Genomic DNA, 23,266 nt, shown 5'->3' on the forward strand with positions numbered 1-23,266 from the left:
GTTCACGCATGCTCAGTGGGGACTTGCTAGAGCTTTGCAGCTAAAAACTCTGAAGATTCTGTCTGCACTGAGCATGCTCCAGCCCCAGGCAGAGTCCGACCATCTGTCTGCAATTGCAGCCCCTGGTTGCTGCGGGCTATGTCAGGTCCAGGCCCCTGGACTGAGAACAGGGAGCCTTTCTTGTGACCTCAATGGTCCCCCTGCTGGCACCCAAGCAATGTGGAGGGTGAAGGGCCCAGATCCACAAAGGGGTTGAGGTGTTGCAACACAGAGCACTGCACAAAATGGCCAGTGCTGGTGCCACTGCTGCCCCCCCATCAACTTTTAGCCCAGTCACTCAGGACTTGGGAGACCCTGGTTCAATTCCCCCCTCGCCTGATGGGGAGAAAGGATTAGAGCAGAGGCCTCCCCGCATCCTCTCCTCAGGAGAGTGCTCTAACCACTGAGCTATGGGATATTCCAATGCGAGGCTCCCTCAGGCGCTCCTCTTGGAGCTGTTCCACTGTGGATAAATAATGAAAGAGTCGTTGGTGTAGGGGGGCCGGACCCTGGCTGTCCCACCACCCAGCTGGGTGCTAGCCACTGGGCTACCGAGTCATTCTCTCTCCCTCGTCCAGTGACCATATCCTTATTTACCCTCCTGCCAGATTCTGAATGAGGCAGGTGGGCTCTGGCCCTGCAGGTGAGAGAGGCGTTCCCCTAACTTTCTCCCCCCGGGGCCTGGAGCACGCTGGGGCTTAGGCGGGAAATAGGTGTCCGGGCTCTTCGCAGCTCGCATGCCCAGAGGTGGAAATGTAGGTCCCTAGAGAACTTTCACAGCAAAACTTTAGGCACTCGGTGAGTACGGGCGTCTGCAGGGAAAGATACGTTTCGCTACCCGCAAGCTGTGTTAGTCCAGCTCCTAAGGAAAGTGGAGGAGGCCTCCTTGCTTGGGATTCTTAGCACTAGTCTGGCCAAAGCACTAGGAAATGAATACGGGGACAAGCCTGTACTGGAAGGGAGACAGGCTGAGTGACCCAGGAGGTCTTTTCTCATCGCTAATTGCTGGGATTATAAACACAGCTCTAAACGGATGGAAAATGATGCAATACAAACAGCTGCTTTAAATACTAACAGGAAAAGGAACTAGCCTGCCCAGCGGGAACCAAAAGGGGATCCAAAGTCAGAGAGAAACTGAGATGAAGAGCACATCTCTGTGCAGCCCTCGGAAAAGGCCTTTAACAGCCCCGCAGAGCCCAGAGGGGAACCTGTGTCAGCTGAAAGACTCCCCAGGAGGATGTTCCACATCTGCACAGATAAAGGGGACAAGCCAGGCAAAAACAACGTAAATTGAATCACTTACCAGTGAGAAAGGCTAGGGTCCCAACCTGCAACACTCAGCAGCCACAGGACTACCATAGGGCTGCAGCTGGTTCACCAGCCCAGATTTAAAGGGCCAGGCACCAGGAGAGCATGCTGGGAAAGGCTCCTGGAAGATGATAGTCAGTGGTAGGGAGTTCCCTGGCTGGCTAGGTAGTGAGGAAGAGAATTTATGGGATTAGCTTTTCAAATGGTCAATGCCTATAACTGGGGCTAGGTTTTTTCAAAGTTATTTAGCTCCTGTTCTGGCCCTTAAGTAAGGGCTGGGCTTTGCAAAGTGCTCTGTTTCCATTGGGCCCCTAATGGGCAGAGTTCAGAAGGGCTCAGAACCCAGTCAGGTACCAGGGGGTGTCCACGGGCAATGAGCTCGCTGGGCAAGGAAGTGGATTTCTTCTCTCTGAGAATCTGGGATCTTGGTGAAAGGTAGCCGCATGTGCTCCGTCTAGGAGCTGATTATGTCTGCCTTTGCGTAAGGTTTATTGCCCTTTCATCACACGCCCACACAGTGAACTACCTGCTACTGCTGCAGCTCTGCCTACTTGATGCTGAAGGGCTGAGTCGGTTCTGGCAGGATTTCAGCTTGTGGTTCCAGAGAGTCTAGGAACCTCACACCCAAGATGGCTAATCTGCAGGAATCGGTATCAGGAGACTAAGGCTATGTCTACACTGTGATTAAAAAACCGGCAGCGCTGAGTCTCAGAGCCCGGCTCAGCTGACTCAAGCTCATGGGGCTAAGGCTGCAGAAAAACTAGTACTGGAGATGTTCAGGCTCTCGCTGGAGCCCGGGCTAGATCCTCCATGGTCGCAGAGCCCAGAGAGTCTGTGCAAAGAAAAGTGCATGGAGATCTCAGGACAGAAAGTGTCACAAATGCTCAGCGAGCAAGACCAGTACTAGCATCCCTTGGGAGAGCGTCTCCATAGAGCCCTACGCCCAGCACCGGATCCTGCTCCCATTGACCCCAAGGGGACACCTCCGGCTGATTTCAGGAGCCTCAGCACTGGATCCAGGACACACCTCCCTCTCTGGTACTTCTGGAGGGAGATGAGGTGGCTCTAAACCGAAAATCATCCCCTGCTCTTCTGGGGATTAGAAATGAGCACTTACGCACTTCTGTTTTCTGGATTACTTTTGTGTGGCTTGGCCTGTTCTGAGATGTCACCCTGGGGTTTGCGCCTGCCCCTGCTCACATGGCTCAGCAGCCCCTCCCCAAGACCGTTTCCCCCCTCTTGGCTTCCTGTAGCTTTGGCAGCCTCTGACCCAATCCCTTCAGGATGTGGTTGACCCCAGGCACTCCGGAGAGGGAGAGAGGTGAGTCACTGACAGAGCACTGAAAAACTGTCCCTCCGTGCTCAGAGCTCAGCTGATCTCTCTGTCCTGTTCCTATTGCGGGGCAGGAGGGGAACTGGGCTCGCAGACACACAGGCTAGGGAATACAGGGCACTAAGCATTCCCTCGGAGAGTCCTCTTCTCCACTCCTCAGCAAGAGCGCCCCACATCATGATCCCCCTGCCTCCCATCTTGGGAACAGCTCCTGTCTCATGGCCCTTAAAAGGAGGGTAGATAAATGAGATTATTTAGTTGTACAGTGGTAGTGTCTAGGGCAGGGGTCAGCAACCTTTCAGAAGTGGTGTGCCGAGTCTTCATTTATTCACTCCAATTTAAGGTTTTGCGTGCCAGTAATACATTTTAACGTTTTTAGAAGGTCTCTTTCTATAAGTCTATAATATAGAACTAAACTATTGTTGTATGTAAAGTAAATAAGGTTTTTAAAATGTTTAAGGAGCTTCATTTAAAATTAAATTAAAATGCAGAGCCCCCGGACGGGTGGCCAGGACCCGGGCAGTGTGAGTGCCACTGAAAATCAGCTCGTGTGCCGCCTTCGGCACGCGTGCCATAGGTTGCCTACCCCTGGTCTAGGGGTATGTGTCTACACTGCAGTGTAAGACCAGGGCTTGACCTCAGGCTCAAGCTTAACCCCCACTTGTGTCTACACACAAATTGTGCTAATCCAGGGCTCGGACCCAGGGGCTAGGACCCCACAGGTGTGGCAGGTCTGAGCCTGAGTCAAGCTGGGATCCAGGGTTCAAGCCCTGTTGCTTTTTAGTGTAGACACAGCCCCACTGTACTCATGCTCCAGGAGTCCGCCAAAAGTGTCCCACAATCCCACAGGCCAACAAGACAAGCATTTCTGAATGAACAGGGGGGAGTACAAAAGTGGGTGTGTGTACAAAGGAAGGGGAGAGAGCTGGGAAGAGAGGAAAGGGACGGCCAGAGCAAGGGTATGAAAGAGAAAAACCTGGACAGGGAGGTATTAAAAAGACAGGAGCTGCGGCTAACGAACGGGTTGAGTGGGTAGCGCTTACTTAGCTTGTGCGTGTGTTTGGGCAGGGAGGGAGAGCGAGAGACTGGGAGGCCGGATCCCAGGGGTCCACGCCCAAGTACATTGCTGTGTCCCTGAGCTGGTCCTTAACCCCAGCCACAGGCACTGATTTTCCAATGTGCGGGGGGGTGCTCGACCCCAGCTCTGCCCCAGGCCCTGCCCCCCACTGCACCCCTTCCTGCAAGTCCCCACCCCGCCCCATTTGGCCTCCTCCCCCGAGCGCACTGCATCCTTGCTACTCCCCGCTCCCCCTCCCAGAGCCTCCTACATGCCGCGAAACAGCTGATCGCAGCAGGCGGGAGGGAGGGGAAGGTGCTGATCATCGGGGGGCCCACCGGCAGGTGGGAGGTGCTGGGGGAGGATGGGAGGGTGTGATGGGGGGGCGGAGCACCTACCGTTTTTTCCCTGTGGGTGCTCCAGCCCCGGAGCAGTCACGGAGTCGGCGCCCATCACCCTAGCTGTGAGGAGGCGGGGTGGATGTGAGTGATATTAACCTGGCTCACTCGGGTGCTGCGAGGGTCAACACTAACATTTGCTAATAACCTAGAGGAACCGTGGGACCAACAATCCACAGCTGCAGCCGGAGCCTTGGGAGCTGACAAGCCTCAGCTTGGGAACTGACTCCCCCTGGGACTTGCAGGCTTGACCCAGCCTCTCATTCCCCATTAGCTAAACTGCGCTCCATGCCCCTTACTCTGCATGAGGGGCTCTTGAGACCGGGCTCGTGCGGGGCCCCTGGCTCCTGAGGCCCTGTCCCTAAGGAAGGGCTTTGCCCAAATGGCTCCTCCCCACCTTTAAGGCACCTGCATTTCAGTGGCGCTGTGGGACAGCCTGTGGGGAATGTGGCCGGGGGAAGGGCCTTTCAGCGTGTCCTGGGGCAGGTGCAGGAGCTGCCCCCTGCGTCACACGTTAGAGGAGACGGAGAAACCGACCCCCCTCGCGCTGGGTTTCCGAGAACGAGACTCAGCAGACGGTGCTGTTCCTTGGCGTGCTCGGGGTTCCTGCCACAATCGCTCCCCACCCACTCTGCCCCGCATGGCACCCGCAGCAGCACCCACACAGCCTGTCTCAGGAGAGAAGAAAATGAAACCTACCTGCGTTGGCCCCTCCCAGCACAGAAACCTGAGAGCCACCAGCTTCAGTCATTCAGCTGGGGCTTCCCACCACCGGGCCATGAGCCCCACTGAGACTTGCTTCCCAGCTCCTGGAAGACCCTGGCCCCCTCCCAGTCGCTCCCTTGTTCACAGGCATGTCTCACCAGCCCTCAGGGGGATAGCTTCCCACAGCTACCCAACACCACCCGCTGGTTTCCACTCCAGCAACGCCTTCTGGGCCATGAAGGAGCCTCCAAAGGGAGACTGGTCCTGGGCCAGAAAGATGGTAGCCATGCAGGGTGGGGGAGACTGAGGTTGGGGGAACACTAGGGCAGAGAGCAGCTCACGTGCCTGGCATCCGAGAGCAGCACGTTAATGAGTATTGGTGTGCGGCGTTATTGGGAGCGGGGCTCTGAGGGGGGGTATGCTGGGGGTATCGGAGACAATGGACCCCTTAGGAGCGAGCACGGAAGCGACTTAGGGTGTGTTGGTGGGCGACGCAGCGGAAGCTGGAAGGAGTGCATTGCGTTTTGAAGGGGTGTTGTCAGCTAGTTCCTGTGCACATATATAACTTTGGGTGGTTCCGGGCTATGGCGTGGGTGTGGAAGCCACGTGTGAGTGTATGAGTGAGAGAATGCGTGAGTGTGTGTGTGAGAGAGAGAGAGAGAGCACAAGTGGGAGGCTGGGAGTAGAAATGTGTATGTTTGACTCTCAGCATTTGTGTGTGTGTTTAAGGCTTGGCTGCATGGGAAAGCTGCACCAATACACCTGAAGGTGTGAGTTTACACTGACAGACTGCTAGCAGTGAACACTCTTATTTCCATATCAGCTTGGACTAGTTCAATTAAACCAGTTCCTGATCCACTGACGCTAAACTGAAATCAACCTCTCCTATACTGCAATCAGAATGCCCTTTGCTCCGATTTAATAATCAATTTATATTACACTGGTGTAACTGTCCCATGTAGACAAGCCCTAATTCCTGGCCGTGTCACCATGAGAACAATTTGCCAGCGTTCCTCTGCACCTGAGCAGCTGCCCCCATGCTACACGGGTCGTTGTTGGCTGCCCTGGGCAAGCGGCACACGTGCCGAAACCCATTCCCCTTGTGGCGAAGCATTAGCTCACCCGCATGGGCTGTGCGGGGGCGTGTGGTAGTGGGGGTGATTGGGTTTGATTGTTTATGCTGTCATGCAGTAGGCCAGCCTCCAGGCGCGGGGCCGGCCTCGTTCTGTGCAGTCCAGCCCCTGCTGCAGCCGTCACTCCCTGGCTGTTTCTCTTCCGCGCGCTGTGATAATCTTGGATTTCGGAGAAAGAGGAAGTTGAGATGACTGTGACCTTTTAGCATTTGGCAGGGAGGGGAAAGCGAAGCCAGCAGGTGCTTTGCTTTTCGCAGAAGGACGAGCAACCCCTAGGGACTGCAACCATGAGAGTCACATACAGCTGGGGCACAGGGGGATATCCCTGGGGCGGGGGAGGGGGCTTCCCCTCTTTCCCCACCCACTCTGCTGTACTCACTTTGCACCTGCTGGTTAGTCCCACCCCCTGTTTGGGACTCTGGGGAGCTGGCAGAGCAAGCCCTACCTCTTCACACCACCCACCAGTGCCCGGCCTGGAGCCTGGGAAAGTTTTGCTGGGCAGGTGACAGGGGGTTTTATTGCAGCCCCAGCTGCCCTGGCTTTAGAAGGCTTCCATGAAATAGACTCACGCTCTCCCATGCAGCTCTCCCCCCGCGCCCCAGGACCCCCTTGCACTCTGCTGCCTGTCAGCTGATGGTAGGAATTAGCTAAGGAGTCAGGTTTTCAACACAGCACCGGCCTCAGCAGCGTTCACAGTGTTTTCGGGCTGCCACAATCCGCTGGGTGCAGAGCACTTGAAAATCTGGCAGCTTCCTTCAGGTTCCTTCATAGGAGCTGAGCTCTTTGGCAAACCTAGTCAATGCTGGAGGAAGCTTTCAGGAGCTTCTCAATCTCCCATGGTAAAGGGAAGGCCTCCCTGCACGTTGCTGGAGTCTCCCTCTCTTTGGGTGCTATAAAATCATCTCTTCCCAGAGCTGACTCAGTTCTGGGGCTCATGAAGTTCCCAGGCCTCCATTCCACGGTTCTAGCCCACTTCCTGTGCCCAACGAGCCAAAGCGAAGGCTGTACACTCTGGGCCTGGTCTTACTTACACTTAAGGCCCCGGCGCAATGAGAAACAGGCCCCGACTGATTTTCAAGTGTTTCCAGCACCGGGAAGCCGAGCACTAGGAGAACTGCTTGGGGGATTAGGGGGTTTACTACAAAACCTTTCAACCAAAATTGGGGGGAAAGTTTCATTTCCAACAGAATGTCCATGAAAAGTTTTTCAACAAAAAAGCCCCATATTTCCATCCCAGCTTCCTTTGCAAAACTCATGGTCAACAAAGCCCCCCCCCCCCTTTTTTTTTGAATGAACATTTGCTTAGAAGTTTGCGAGCAGCTGAAACCGGCAGGTTCTGCCCGGTGTAAGGGGTGTGGCAGCCTGGGGTCTGGTTCTGAGAAACCAAAGGACTGACTCCTCCGAGTGCACCCGGCATTAGTTGCACTGCAGCAGCGTCTAGGAGGCCTAGTCTAGGACCATGGCTCACTGTGCTAGGCACTGTACAAACCCTGAACCAAAAGCTGGTCCTGCCCCAAAGCCATTACAATCCAAGTATAGGACAAGTGACAACAGATGGATACAGACAGCCTGGGGCATACAAGTGACCAGAGAGACTGAACTGGTCAGCATGATGGGGCGCGATAACAGTGCCACTAGCAGTCTAACCGCCATCAGGTTTTTTTGGTAGGTGCCAAGGCAAAGGAGAGTTTGAAGGAGGGATTTGCAGGAGCATAGGCAGGGGCTTTGGGGAAAGAGTTGGAATGGGGGCGGGGCAAGGTGGGAGGGGGTGGGGCCTCATGGAAGGGGTGGAGTCAGGAAAGGGCCAGGGGCAGAGGGGGGTCGAGTACCCACTGGCGGGAGCAGAAGTCGGTGCCCACGTGCAGGAGGATCATGAGGTAGCTTTGCAGAGGTTGCATGTTTGAAAAAGCACAAAGGTGCGTGTTTGAAAATTAAACAAGTGGGTGATGGAGGCAGACGTCCTTGGGAGTCATCTCGATGGGCGAATGGGAGATGAGAGGTAGGGTGGGGACAGGCTGAAGGGCCTTGGAAAGTGAAGACAAGCAGCTTGTGTGTGATGCGATAGAGATGGGGGAGCCGTTGGAGAGATTCAAAGAGAGGCCAAGGGCTGAATGGCCTGGAAGCTGAGCTATCCCTGCACACCTAAAGAGTCAGTCCTGGGGAATGCTGGGGGGGCGTAGGCAGCACATCTTGGACGGGAGATGCCCCCGGTGGAGCTCTGCGCTGTGGCTGAATGATCTCACTCCACCCACGTTGTCACTTTCTCCCCAGAAGTCGGTTCACTTTAGAAGCTGGAGAGGTGTGAAGTTCCCAGCAGCTCTGCGCTCGCTGTGGCTGGCTGGGCTGGGCCTGGGGTGAGTAACCCAGTCAGTTTCCGCTTGGTGCTTCCCGCTGGCTCGGGCAGGACCAGCTGCATTCCCAGGCGCTGCAGAGATAGATCTATGCCCCCATGTCAGCAAGGGGGCTGGCCTGGCACAGCAGCCTCCGCAGCCTGAGCCCTTCTGCGCTCTTTCCCCCAGCCCAGTAAAATCCCCTGGCACTTACACACGCATCCCAATGTACATGCACACGCTATCCCATGCTCCCCCGTACCCCGGCTCTCCACCCCCGTCCTCTCACATTACCCCTGCTCACCCCCCCATACTCACCCCCACACACGCAGCCATATACACTACAGGGGCACAGACCACTTGTGTAGTGGGAAAGGGGCCTAGGAATTAAACACTAGCTCTTGAATAGTCCCTTAGCGAGTAGTTTTGGCCCACGACTATGTGTGTCCACTTTTACTCAAGTGAGCTAAATGAGCTTCTCTTCCAACCTTGGGGTTTCGTTGATGAATGCAGGCCCTGCAGGGTGAGGGGGGCTGAAGCCCCCTAAGTGCCCAGTGGTCTATGCCCCTGCTCACCTCTGCTCATTCACACTCCATACTTGTACCAAAACATACATACACTCTACTCCATTACATGCCCTGAACCTCTGACATCTACTCCCCAGCACGACACGCCCCCACTCCTTACCTTCCCCCGCACCTCCCGCCTACATATCAAAACACCCCCGTTCTTGCGGCAACATCTAGCACCGAGCACATGGCTGGAAGCTTTGTCGTGGGAGGACGAGGAGCCCTATTGCCAGTCAACAAATTGTTCCTGTAAACGGCCTGCCCCAAGCTCCTCTTCTCACCTTTCAACCAGCAGCGAGTCAGCGCTTTGGGGCTGGGAACAGACTCTGTCTAATGCGGTTCTGCAGCAGCAGTGGGAGGGGAGCCTGTCCTAAGCCTCGGTGCTGCAAGAATCGCGCCCAGAACTCCTCTGGGTTGGGCAGGATTAGCACAGTGCGAGAGCAATGAGAGACTTGCTCGGAGGCGGTTTTCCTTCGCTCCTTTCTCCTGCTGTCAATCACATGGAGACACAGATGATGGAACAATGGGACTGGACCAGGCTTAGTAGATTGATGTAGGAGCCCCAGCGAAGGATCAGGGCTAGCTGTAGAGCCAAGTAACAGACAGTCCCTGCCGACAGTTCACAATGGGGGGGAGGGGGAAGATGCCAGAGGGGGTGGATCTACCTGAGCCTCTTGACCTATTATTATCCCCAAATGTTGGAGGAGGTTGGCACTACATTCAGATTTGAACTTTGCATCTTAGGCCCCTTCTAGTGTGGGCATGTCTCTATGGATTTATACCCCCCCCCCCCGCACAACACACACACACACATATAACAGCCCACCCCTGAAATGCAGCCACTGACAGGGTGAAAGGCAGCTGCAGGTTCACATGGTGGTTTAGAACAAAAAGTACCAAGAACCCTATTTCTGTTCGCTGAAGCTGCAGGGGGAATTTAGGGTGATAGAATGTAATCACCCTAATTTGCCTTTGACCATGATACTGGGGTTATCAGCCCTCTTCTTAGGGAAAGCAGAACGGGTCCCAGATGGGCCGAGCTGGGCTTGATGTCCCATCTGAAGACAGCATGTTGCAGCCATTGAAGAGGAGAAGTATTTTGCCGCTGCCTATCTCCATTCCGCTGCCGAGTCTTCACCTAAAGAGGGTGGTAAAAGCCACATCCCCCCCATGGGGTTACTCCGAGTGGCTGTGGTTGCCCTGTGGATGCCTTTCCAATGGTAACAGGGTGTTCCCAGCTTGAGTGTTGCAATAGCCTCCGCACGCTCCAGAGCTCTTTTGAAATGAAGCAGGGAGGAGGCGATTTGTGGCAAAGGGAGCTTGGAAAGGCAAATGAGGGTGAGAGGGAGGAGATGCAGTGATAGCAACAGCAAGGGAAACTAGAAATCCAACCCCGTGCCCTCCCCAGAACAGAGTAGGGGGTTAGTTTCTTTTTCTGAAGACAGGAAACCATGTTGCAACAAGGCGGCTGACTCTTTGGGCTGCTAGTTACTGTTGCATTGGCTGCCACAACCCAGGATTCTTGGTCAGAAGCAAAGAAAGATAAGCCCCATCTTCCGTTCCAACCTAGCAAAGCTTCGGCTTTCAGTGGGGGGGGGGAGCAGCATGGGGTGTTTTGTAAGAGGCAAAGATAGAAAGAGTTGACAGATCAGAATTGCACCAGCCTTTGGGATAAGTGATAAACTTCAGGACAACTCACCTTCTCAGGAAGAAGCTACCAAAAGCTTACAGTTTCTGTAAAACAGATTCCCACCATGCTGCGAAGTAGGGCCCAACAACTTCCCAAAAAAACTCAGCTGAAACCTCATCTTTTTGCCTGGATTCAGGCTGAAACAGTGTGAAACCAGCTTTGTTCTAGACCTATGCCCGGCAGCTCCCAACAGCCAGCCACGTGCTCAGCACTCAGTAGCTACCAGCAGTTTAGATAGGAGTAGCAAAGCTGCGAGACCAGTCAGTGATATTCTCCTGCTGTTTCAGCGCCTCCTACTGGAATTTACACAAGTGCAGGCTGCAGCCTGGGTTCCTGGAGCAGTTGATTTCCGTCGATGCTTCTCATGGAGGAGCTTTACCACTGTATGTAGCACGGTGGCGGTACATTTATTTCAAGTTGATGGCATTTTCTTTCTGTGGGGCAGTGCCCCACCAGCAGAAGCATCAAGGCCTGGCCTCACAGAGCACTCTGCCCAGTTTACCCAGCTTTAGGACACACCACTGAAGGTTTGTGGGTACCTGGTCCTAGTTTTGGCTCTGTAATGAAACAAGAAACCAGGCGAGTGGCACCTGGGTTTAGGTTTCATTTAACATTTTTGCCCCGTTTCATTGCTAGTGCTTTGGAGTTGTTCCTTCTAACTGGATTTCACGGCTGCATTCTGGGCCTGGTAGGACTGGTCTGGATGGGTGAGCTGTGGAGCTGCAGGGCTGATTAAGTTGGCAAACAGCTGGGTCAAAATCTCACCTGGTCTCAGTAGCAGTCGTTTCAGCAGGGAATTATCCACCTCAACCAGTTCCGACAGACCATTAAAAACAAAATAGCAAAAACACTGAAAAAAATTATTAGAGAAAAATGTGCATTTCCATAAAGTGCAGGGCGTCTCCAATGCTAGTGGTTTGAAAATTAACTTCTCAGAGCAGCTTCTGGAATGGCAAAATATCCCCAAGTTTCCGCAGTATTTCAGCACTAGCCAGGACGACACATGCACGCCTGTTGCCTTTTAAAGCATCACATCAAAGCAGCTGCTTTGAGATGCTTTAATCCTAGGACAGGATTATTAGAAGGGCCAGTAAAGAAGCCAGGCAGTGCCCGGGGGCTCCCATGGAAAAGTGGGGCTGTCTCATTCACTCTGCCATGTAACTCTCGCCGCTGGAGCATCGTTTCCCAGCCCTTGCTCTGAGCACCAGCTCTGGGACTTGAGGCTCTCAGGAGCGGTCCTCCAGGCTCTCACTTCTTACTTAACCTCTGAGCCTCGCTGCTGAACCCTGCTCTAGCAGTGCTGCCCAACTCTCAGGTGAGTGGGGTGGGGGCTCTAACCCAGGGGCAAGGCTGGGGTTTAGAGTAGGAACGGCTGAATGTGAAGAGGCAGGCGTGGGCTGGGATTGCCCAACTATGAGTCTGGCAAACTGGTGAAATTGCCTGTGGTCTGATGGAAAATTCCTGGGCAATATGTACAATAGGAGTTTCTTGAGGTCCCCTCCACATATTGATGCCAGGGATTCCTCAGCCAGCCCTGTTTAGCACCCCCACAAGTCCTCTCTTGCATAGCTCTGCTCAGGGCTTCCTCCCTCTTCCAATCCCAAATCTCCACGAAAACCATTCGAGGAACACAGCCTGGGATTCTGCAAGGGAGGCCTCAGGCATTCAGGTGCACCTCTCCCACTGAGGCTGTTGAAATCCAGGCCCATGTTCTTTCAAAGGTTTTGTGAAGGTTCTGGAACTTGGATTGTCAATCAGCAGCGCCTGCGTTTTCCATTCAGAGCCGACTGGGCCGTGTACTTACTTTTTCATCTGAAAATAGAACTCGCTCCCCTCTTCCCACCTGTGAGTGTGTTTACAGGGACCAAAACAAAATGCAACTGTAGCAAAAATCCAAGGGAAGTGCAGAGATTTATTGCAATGCCACATGGCTGACACCCATCCACCCTGGCATGTTACAGACGGGAGGGTCCCAATTCATCAACAGGGTTACTCCTGTTCATTTCAATGGTGCTACAGCGGTATGAAAGGGGAGGATGCAGTAGTGAATCTGGGTGTGTGTGTGTGAATCCGCACACTGCAGGGTGTGTGGGGAGGGCAACGTCTTTAGATATCCATCCTGCTTAAGAATTCTCTGGATATTCGTGCCTACAAACAAAAGCCTCTGCAAAGCAAATCTGAAATTCTCCTGTGAACGTGGACTGAGATCCAATGCCTCTCCCTCTGCTAAGTATTATAATTTCTAAAGCATCTGAACCCTGCCTTTCAAGCCCCAGCCTGCACATGTGCACGCACAGCTTTCTTCATGCAACCCTCCCCACCCCTTTGTGTATTTCTTTGCTAATCAGCCCCCATGCGACAGATTCCATCAATAGCAAACTGCATGTTCAAACCCCATTGAATACATGGAAAATGAAATTAGACGAAAATTCCACCACCTGAATGCATGAGCATTAGTGCACAAAAAATGCACATGCAAGTGTGCGTGTGCAGAACTGGGAGCCAGCTTGAGTCCCTGCTGGTGTTCAGACTCCCAGTATTTGCTTTATGGTCGGTGTATTTTTTTTGCAGGCAAAACATCTAGATTGATAATAAACAGCACATGGGGTCAGGCCAGGCTGAAGAAAGGAGTCTGGAAAACCTTCCTGCCTTTGACTGCAGTCAGGGCCAGGTGCTCGCACATTTGCAACTGACTAGTATCATGGAATTGGACCACTGAGTTATAAAAAAGTGTGCACCACCCAGCTAAACAGAGACCCTGGCCCAATCCCAATTCCAGAGCATTTGATGCCAAATTCTTTCTGATTTCAAAGGGACCAGCATTAGGGCCTGTGTATCTCTGGTTACAGATATCTGGAGAAGTAACTAATTGTCTGTCTGCTCGCAAGTCCCGGAGACTGACAGCTGGTCTCAGGCCTGGTCTCCACCGAAAACTTAGGTCAACTTAGCTACTTTGCTCACAGGTGTGAAAAATTCACACCCGGAAAGACGCAGTTCAGCCGACCTGAGCCACGGTATAGACACTGCAGGTCGCATTGAACAAGCTACTGCCTGTTGGTGGGGGTGGATAAACTACAGATGAAAAAACCCTTCTGTTGACGAAGCAAGTGTCTACACTATGGTGCTGTGCCGCTCTACCATCCGTAGCGTAGACAAGCCCGAAGCGATCACTCTCACACTGGCTAAGACGCTTAATCCCATCACTGGAAGCAGCCAAGACAGGAAGTGCATAGTGGAAACTGTGGGTGCAGCCTGTACATGTTGCATTCTCTTTCAGATGAGAAATTTGCATCTTAGAGGCAGGGACGCAGCGTGAAGTGTGAATGAGTGAATTGACGGGGGAGCTGTACAGATCAGAGTGAATTAGAACACACCCACTTGAGCAGCACATCGCATCCGAAGTGTTCACGTCCTCCCCCTTCACTCCAAGGACAATAAAACGATCCTAAGTTGTTTCGAACAAACATATGAGGAGCAGTTTACCATTGGCCTAAGCAGGCACAGCTCACGGCAATGACTAGTTAGGCCCCATACGATGCTATTTAAGTAAATAAATCCACCGCTTCTGACGTGGTTAATGATGACTAAGAAGTCACGATCATTCCTTTGACAAGCCCGGGAAAGGCGGGTCAGGTAAACATTGCTTAAAACTGGCCTGTTTCAAAAGGTTCTCCCTTGTCCTGGGGAATCATACGACGGGGGCGGGGGGGAATATTTTAATAGCCTGCTTCTATATGTCCAAAGTTGCTGGTTTCCAAAGGCCAGAGCCCATGTTCAGTGGCTCTACGGTCAGTCGGGAGTGGCTGCACAGCAGGCTGTTTCCCACACCTGGGATGCAGTGAGGTGTTTGCCTAAACGGTGCTCTCGGATCCCCGACGCCCATCACAGCTGTGCTGCGGTTCTGCTCTCAGGCTCTCTCGCCCACGTCGGCGATGGCGCCGCGTGCGCAGCCAGTGAGAACGTGCAGTAGGCAGCCATGGCACCAGCTGGGCAGAGCTGGGACTCACGGAACTAGCATTGGCATTCTCTCAGGAGTAGATCCTGCCCCTTTCGCAGCAGGCATGGAGAGCCCCAGATACAGCGGTATTAGTGCAGTCCTGCAACCTCTGAATGCGAGCGCAGGGGAGAGACAGGGTTTGGGAAGCTTGCGAAGACAGCGTGCACAGTGAGGCTTGGGGACAGGGGCAGGAGCAGGCCAAGGGAGGACAGTGATGGTCAGGGCCGGCTCTAGGTTTTCTGCCACCCCAAGCGACGGGGGAAAAAAAAAAAGCCAATCGGCGGCACTTCGGCGGCAGCTCAATCGCGCTGCTCCACTCTTCAGCGGCAGTTTGGCAGCGAGTCCTTCACTCCCTCTCTTCTTCTTCGGCGGCAGCTCAAAGAGGACGAGAGGGACTGAGGGACCCGCCAACGAATTCCCGCCGAAGACCCGGACGTGCCGCCCCAATAGCGGATGGAGTGCCGCCCCTTTGTACTGGCCGCCCCAAGCAGCTGCTTCCTTAGCTGGTGCCTGGAGCTGGCCCTGGTGATGGTGGACCCCTGCTCTCCAGAGATCCACCAGGGGGCTGGAGCAGAGGAGGCATAAAGAATTCCTCCTCCACATTCCCTGTGGAACACCCCGTTGCTACTGGCCCTCGGCATTGGGGGGAGGGGTATACACCGAGAACACGGGGCTGAGGGGTGTATCGTTCTCTAAGGTTAATTTAATTTTAAACTTCAGGACCGTGCAGGATGCTGTCGTCTCCATGTGACTGCAGGAAACCAGCAGCTAGGCCTACAGGTTCCCAGCGTAGAGCCAGCCACACAGGTGCTGCCAGCAGGCCTTGGGCAGTCCATGGCATATAAGCGCAGCATGCAGCATTTATAGTCACCCACCATGCAGCACATGTGTGGCCAGCCTGCAGTATATGGCATGTGAGTGCAGCACACATGTGCAGCCTGCCTACAGTGCATGGCATATGCTTGTAGCCAGCTGCCATGCAGCATCCATGTGCTGCCAGCATGCATAGCAGATGTCCACCATGGGGTATTAATGAAAGGCAAAAACTCAGCAGACTATGGACAGATTCGACCCTGGCATGGCTCTGGGTCAACCACACAGAACAGACAGCATGTCTACACTGTACCGTCGCACACTGGAGACCTACAACAAGCATGTCACATCCGGTGTTCACATGCAGTGGACATATTGCATATGTGGGGCCAAAACTTGCCCAAGTTTCATCCACTTGGCATGAGAGATCCGGGCCTAGGCACCACTTAAGTCCCACAGATACCCTCAAAATAGAGCTCCCGTGGGACCCAGCTGTAAGAGGTGCAGAGGCTGTGTCCAGGCCCCCTGCACAGGGATGAATCTTCTCCTGGTCCCTCCTCTCTAAGCTGGTCTCCGCTCCACACCGTCACGTCCTTCACATTAAATCATTCAGCACCCAGCCTTGTTCCCATCGAAGTCAACGGGAGTTTTGCCATTGACTCTAATGGGAGCCGGAGCCGGCCCATACCATAAACTTCATTCAAGTTTTCCCCTCACAGAAACACTGTTGCTTTCGTTGTGCACTGGCAGGAGCTTTCAGAATGCAGGGACAACGGTCCCCAACTGTCCCTCCTCCACCCTCAGCACAGGGGCAAACACTGAAGTGGCAGGATATTTACAGGTTAACAACTATGACAGAACAGGTAGTGGCGGGATGTTTATAAGACAAGTGCCAGGGGATGGACATTTAGTAACAGGGCAAGTGGCATTACAGCCTGTGCCATGTATTTACTGGGAGAGCGTCTTGGTTATTTGCAAGGTTGGTGGCAGGCAATGGGTCACGTTACATAGCAAGCATGTGATGATTTCTGATACCTGCATCAAGTCACAGATGCCACTGGCCAAGTGTAATGACAAAACAATGTTGGGAGCACGCAAGGAAGTAGCTACGGGGCATTAATCAAGTAAACCCTATGTAATTACTAACCCAGTTAGGAGGACTTACACAATAATTGTGCCATGTGATCTGTCTAGTATTGGTTACATTGACACTTAGTTCTCTCAACACAGCCTACTGAAACCTGCTGTCCCTCACCCCAGTGGACACACAAAGGTGTGAGTGAGCAGAGAATTGAAATCAAGCTGCATCATAGCGTCTTTACTGCTCAGCCCTTCCTTGACTACGAAATGCTACCTGCCGCCTGCACTCTGGACTTTGGTTTGTCTTCTTGTGCTAGGTCCGTCCAAAGCACCTCCAGCACTCTAAGGCAAGAACAACAGTCCTCTCTTTCTCTCTCACTCTCTCTCAATGCTAGCTCCAAATGATGATCAAACCGGCACCAGAGCCATGGAGAGGATGAAAATGAAAAGCATGCAGCTAGGTTAAATGCAGCAGGCACAAGTGCATGAGACTGAATCAAGGAATGGTGACAATAGTGCAAGAACCTAGATGCAAGCCAGGAGGATTATAGGGTGGGGTTTTCCAGTCGGTTTTCTAGACATCTGTCTCCCCAGCTTTGGAATCATTTGTAACCCTTCATAGCATTCCCTTGCGTTTGTACAGCTCCACAGATCCAGGGATCTCAAGGTGCTTTATGCAAGGCCTCACAACAGGGACTTTTACAGACGGTGGAAATGAAGGCATACAGGAGCGGAGGAGTCCACCCAAGGTCACACAGTGAGTCAGTGGCAGAGCTAAGAATCGAACCTGGCTTTGACGTTCAGTCTTGTGCCTTATCTACAGGCCACCTGTCCTCCGCAAATCACTCAGCACTATCACCTCCCTCCCTCCCTCCCTCTCAAAGCCCTTCCTCCTCACCGACAAAAGAAAACAAAGGGCTGGGAAGTTTAGATGATATTAGCTGGGGCCGGCGCCCTTTGCCTGATCCCCAATCTGAGGCCCAGGCGCTCAGGGAAGCAAAGACCTGCACAGAGGAAAGAGCAGTTCTGATCAGAGAGGCCTGTGTGTGCACCGGATGAGGAAACGACAGAACAACAGATTCTTTTCTCATGACTCCGGGAGCATGGGCACTGCCCTGCTGTAGGAAAGACAACAGTCACCAAAAGTGTGTAGCCCCTGGCTTAGAAACAATCGCTCTGATTAAGCCTCTCTTGCCAACTCCAGTCTGAGCACAGCTGCAAGAAGCCCATGCTGGATCAAGCACTGTGTGAAGGGGTTGGGAGAGGGGAGGCAGCTACTCTGGTGCTCAATCCCCTCCCTGCCTGCCCCACAAACCCTGATTTGACATCTAGAGGGACCAGTCCTTACTTGTCATGGAGCTCAGGCTTTGCTCACATGAGGGCAGCACTAGTCGTTTGCTAGGGGGCTTCCCAAGGGCCACCGCCAAAGTGCACAGAATAGAGCAGACTGTAGCCTACCCTCCTCTTCGGTACTAAGGTGCAGCCTATGAAGACTACAGCTCAAAGCATGCAGCATTCCAAGTAGCTACTTAGGGCCCGTAGTGAGCCACAGCTCTCCACCGAGGAGGACAATGGGTGGGCCGTGGGGGTAGGGTGACCAGACAGCAAGTGTGAAAAACTGGGACAGGGGATGGGAGTAATAGAAGCCTATATAAGAAAAAGACCCAAAAATCGGGACTGTCCCTATAAAATCTGGACATCTGGTCACCCTACATGGGGGAGAACTTTGGGCTGCATTCTGCTCTGGTGCTTTTCACTCAAACAAGTCACCGGTTTCAAAGACTCCCCTTTGCGCACATGAGGTGCGTTGGGCTCTGTGAGACAAAGGACAGTGCAAGATCCCCGGGGTTGAAATGAGCCGATGTCAAACTGGCTTATGCAGAAGATCTGGTATTTGCAAAATCTACTCAGGCAAAGCTAGCAGCAGCGAGGGGAGGATTTGCAAAGGCCAGGGACGAATTGTTTTCACGACTGACCGTGCTGCCCACCTCCGCCTTCTACCAGTGCTGCTGCGTGGAACCGCCCTGGGTCCTGTTTGCCGCAGGCACCGCACAAAAAGCTCCCTGTTCCTATCGCCGCGACGCATGTACACAGCCTCCTCTCTGTTCTGCTCACTCTTTATTGCCTGGCTTCCGTCCGCGAGCGCTGCTTTCCTGCCATCGCAGTCACTGTAACGGAGCCGGCTGCTCAGCCGATCGCCGGCGCATGGAAAGGTCCAGCTGAAGCTCTAGGGTTTCTTTCTCCTGCGTGGGAGAATCCTCTCTTCCCTCCTCAGGGAAAAGTGTTGAGGTTGATAGATGGGTCAGGTCCACCCGGGACAGTCGACCCTCTGATGACACGGGCCTGTCCTTTAGTGACCTAGCTGTACCTACAGGGAAACATTGCAGACGATTTAACTGACGGATTATCCAGCTGTCTGATTTTCCGTGCCTCCTGGGCCATGTCTCTGTTTCTGCACTCATCACCCATCCATCCTGCCTTCCCCATCCCTCATTTCCTGATCCTTCCCCATCCAGCCTCTTTTCCATCCATTATTACATTCAGCCACCCTTCATTTGCCTACCCTGCTTCTATCCTTCAACTATCAGTTGTTATGCCTCTGTCCACCCATTCATCGACATGCTTTTCTACAAATCCATCCATCTCCCCTACCTTCCACCATGTCCTAAGCCTGCTCCTGACATCCACTCCATGTTTGTTTATTGAGACCCCGCTGAAGAGCAAATTAAGTGTGGGGCTTCAGTGAAGCAGAGAATTTGTCCCTCTGAGTGAAGTTCACCCCAATGCAATCTGTTATTTCACATATCTATTGATGGATCTTTTCCTCCAGCCTTGCTGCTTTCAATCCATTTGTCCAGTCAAACTTTTTGCCTTCTTTCTTTCCATACCCAATTCTACCAAGCTAAACACGTGCTCTTCCTGCTGAAGGCATGTACGTTGTCAAATGCTGTGTGTCTCTGTTTTAATGGTGGGAGGGGAATATTGCTCTCAGCTGTGCTGAGAGGTTCTGTGCTTTCCCAGCAAGCTTTTCACTCAGGCCAGATTCTATTACAGTTGTTCTAGCTGATTGTGTTTTAAATCACGGCTCAGATCACATGGTTCTGCAGCATCACGCAGCTCACCCTTCCCAAAACGAACAGATGGATGGGCTGACACAGGGATTGCCAACAGATCCTAAATCCATCCATCATCAGGGTGTTTTTATGAAGGACACCGCTGAGCGCTAGTTTAGAAGAGTCTGCAATGTTGGTCGTTTTCTCCCCAGCACCAGTACGAAGCTTGGAATCAAGAACACGTCTTTCCTTCTTGCTTTGGGCCGCAGGCTGCTCTCAGCCACACGGCGCTGAGGGGATGGCAGAAAAGGCCCTGCATCTGGGGCGGGGAGCGCTGCTACTTTCCTCCACGGCCCATCTCTCTAGCTCCCATGTGTGGCCCTTTTCAGGGTGGATGGAACCAGAGAGCAGCTTCCCCTCCAGTCTGAGTGGATTGAATCAGCAGCATTTCCCCTTCTACGCAGCGAGTATCTCCACTGGGTGGGGTGCTGGAGCAACTGCCTGTGGGGAGGAGGAGGAGCAGCGCCGGGCACTGGGGAGGTTCCCACCTGCAGATCTCAGGTGGGGGGGGGGGTTGAAACACCTGCATGGGGCTGGGCAACCCAGCCACATCCCTGATGGAACGGCAGGGAGGAAGCTTTGCATGTGGCTGTTCCTTGTCCCTCCGTGGGTTTTCCCCACGGATGGAGCAAGGGCCCCAGTGATTCCCCCCCCCAGCTTACCCCCTCCCCCCGATTGGTTTACAGAGCCTGTCGGTGTCCCAGGGGTGCTTTTATTTCCTTGTCGGCTTTTGTCATCGCTGATGTCCTGACAAACAGCCTCAGCGCTGTGATGGGAAGCGGGTTTGTTCTTTAACTCATGCCCCCTCTGCTGGCTGCCTCTGCAGCAGCTGGGCACAAATACTCCTGTGCTAACCGTGGTTAGTGGGGACTCCAGAGGCAGACTGGTGTGTCTTGTCCCTCGGGAGGGGGGAAGCCTCCTTGAACCCTCCTCACCTCAGCACTTCCACAGCGCCTGGCATAACCTACCCCAGCTCCAGGGGGGGGAATCTCTGCTAGGAACACAGGGAACGAGACAGAGGATTCCGCTAGGAGCCTCTCAGTAGCACATGCTCATCAGACAGTAAATTCTCAGGGGGCTCCAGCTCCCATCTAGACCCAAGCGAGGTACCTGAATTGCTGGGGGAAGACAGTTTGGCGCTGTGCGGGCGTGCCGGGAGGCCAGCTGTGTCCATCAGGGTCGGCTGCCGTTGTGATGAAGACCGGGAGAGCTTGGGTTTGGACTTCAAAGGACCTGGTGGGAAGCATAAGGGTAAGTGGAGGCTTTCAACAATTCTTGGAGCCATGTGGAGCCATGAGATAATGGTGGCTCAGCTACCGCAGAGGATTGCCCATGGGAGCGCTGCGCAGATCTGAGATGGGTGTTAGCCTTAGACATTCTGGGCTACATGCATCCCTGATAGAATCTCCTGGACCTGGTGGAACTCCATTCAAGTCAGTGACCTGAGAATCTGCTGTCCAAGGACCTTTCACGGTGGAGTCTCTGTGGGACCCCATTGCGTGTGGCCACACAGCGGGAAGCCACCCAAAGACCAGGAAGCTGGGATGAGTGGAAAATAGCAGATCGCAGTGTATGTCACCAAGTGCAGTGTACCTTGCAGAGAAGTGTATAGGAGAAGTAACACAATGCCTCGTGGGGAGTTTACTAGCACTCAGTGCTAGGGAGCAGCTACTTGAGAGGGGGCTGCATTCCCTGCTCACCTGGAATCAGTGCTGCAATACTGCTGGGTGCTGTTACAGTGTCCTCTAACCCAGGATCTCAAAGCTCTTTACATACATTAATGAGGAAACGTTATTATCCCCATTTTACAAATGAGGAAACTGAGGCAGCGAGCATGCAATTTCCCCAGCCCATGGCAGAGGCAGGAAAAGATCCCAGGGTTCTTGCCCCTTCATTTCCTTGGGGAAAGGTTTGACCTGATGCGTTTGCTGAGCACCCTTGGGTGCTCTCCTTATTCCTGGGGTTTAGCATGCAGATCTGAACATGCACACACTGCTCTGCCCTGCCAAAACCGCCGCCCGCCTCGGGCACGTTGTTATGTAACTGGCAAAGTCTACAGGAGAACAGATGAGCTACCAGGACTGTAAGGGAAGGACAAGTTCATTCAAGCTGCTGCTGTCACCTGGCAGTGATTCCAAGAGAGGAATGATGCACACAAGTGCCAGACGGGACGCTTGACTGTTGACCCAGTTTTCTCCCATTTTTGATTGGCTCAGTTGCATGCTCTGGTGTGGTGCCCTGGCTACCGGTGGGGATCCCCAGCACCCCATGAGCCCCATTGGCTGCTCTCTGACCCCTCCCCTCCCAGTGTCCCATTGGCTGCTCCCCCTTACTCAGTGGCAGGACACCACTGCCCTACGCATTCTTGCATAGGCTGAAGTTTGGCCTATCTCTGCAGAATTTGGGAGCCATTCCCATGGCAGCCAACAGGGGGCAATAGGGGCACATTCTTCAAGTCTTGCCTCTAGCCTTGGTGGGCTGTGTTTGTGTGGAGGGGGCAACATTTCAGTCATGGGCTAGGGCTAGTTCCATCCTGGGTCCAAGGGGGGCGTGGAAGCTATAGCCGGTGCCCTTTGTCTAGAGCAGGGGTAGGCAACCTATGGCATGCGTGCCGAAGGCGGCACGCGAGCTGATTTTCAGTGGCACTCACACTGCCCAGGTCCTGGCCACGGGTCCGGGGGACTCTGCATTTTAATTTAATTTTAAATGAAGCTTCTTAAACATTTTAAAAACCTTATTTACTTTACATACAACAATAGTTTAGTTATACATTATAGACTTATAGAAAGAGACCTTCTAAAAACGTTAAAATGTATGACTGGCACGCGAAACCTTAAGTTAGAGTGAATAAATGAAGTCTCGGCACACCACTTCTGAAAGGTTGCCGACCCTTGAGCCAACGGTTAGGTCTGAGACGAGCAGTGCGCTGAAGCAGGCTCCGAGGGAGCTGATACCTCCCATTTCCCAAGCTATTGTTTTAAGGATACCGGATTTACAGGGGTTGGGGAGAGGGCCGGCGGTCATGTGAGCAGCAGATTCCATTCAAGGAATCAAGATGAAGGACAATCCCGTGGTTCGGGTGCTAGCCTGGGACAAATCCCGCCACAGACTTCCTGTGTGACCTTGGGCAAGTCACTCTGTGTGCCTCAGTTCCCATCTGTACAATGGGGATAACAGCACAGCCCTGCCTCACAGTGTGGTTGAGGAGGATAGAAATACATTAAAGATTGTCAGGTGCTCGGATACCGAGGTGCTGGAGGCCGATATAATTACCTAATATAGCTAGATAAAGGCCTCCCATCATACAGTGGCCCTTTTCAGGGTGCCACGTGGACAGCAGATCCGTTTTGGAGAAACAGACGAAAGAGGGAACACCCTTCTCTTCTCTAAAACCCACATTCCTCAGTTTCTGTCTGGCCAGCATGATAAAGAAACAGTTGCAGTCCATCAACAACATGCAGGAGGCAAACAAAGGATCCCCAAAGAAAACATACAGGGGATCCGAGACTTACCATCCTTGGCTGAAATTGATGGGAGCCGAGTGTCCATCCGCCCTTTGTAGATGTGTCCATCCAGGCCCAGGATATCCACCTCTTCATGCTAGGAAGGAAACGCAAAGACAGAACTGGTGTTGGTGCCAGTGGTTAAAGTCAGACTTGGGGACAGAGTTCTTTTTAAATGCCCAGCGTTTTTAAAAGAAA

The 23,266-nt window shown here is 53.2% G+C and overlaps 1 protein-coding gene across 1 annotated transcript in view; it reads right to left on the reverse strand.

Annotated features, from left to right (window-relative positions):
- Positions 1-18,617: 18,617 nt before the first annotated feature.
- Positions 18,618-23,266, reverse strand: part of QRICH2 (glutamine rich 2) — a 31,205-nt gene continuing 26,556 nt past the window's right edge. The window contains exons 13-15 of the mRNA XM_026654576.1: positions 23,078-23,165; positions 20,676-20,798; positions 18,618-18,820 (exon numbers count right to left, since the gene is read on the reverse strand). Of these exons, the coding sequence (XP_026510361.1) occupies positions 18,618-18,820; positions 20,676-20,798; positions 23,078-23,165 (414 nt within the window). The remainder of the gene's footprint in view (positions 18,821-20,675; positions 20,799-23,077; positions 23,166-23,266) is intronic.

The sequence above is a fragment of the Terrapene carolina genome, unplaced genomic scaffold (genome assembly GCF_002925995.2).
Source record: "Terrapene carolina triunguis isolate 2854851 unplaced genomic scaffold, T_m_triunguis-2.0 Scaffold192, whole genome shotgun sequence".
Classification (NCBI taxonomy): Eukaryota; Metazoa; Chordata; order Testudines; family Emydidae; genus Terrapene; species Terrapene triunguis.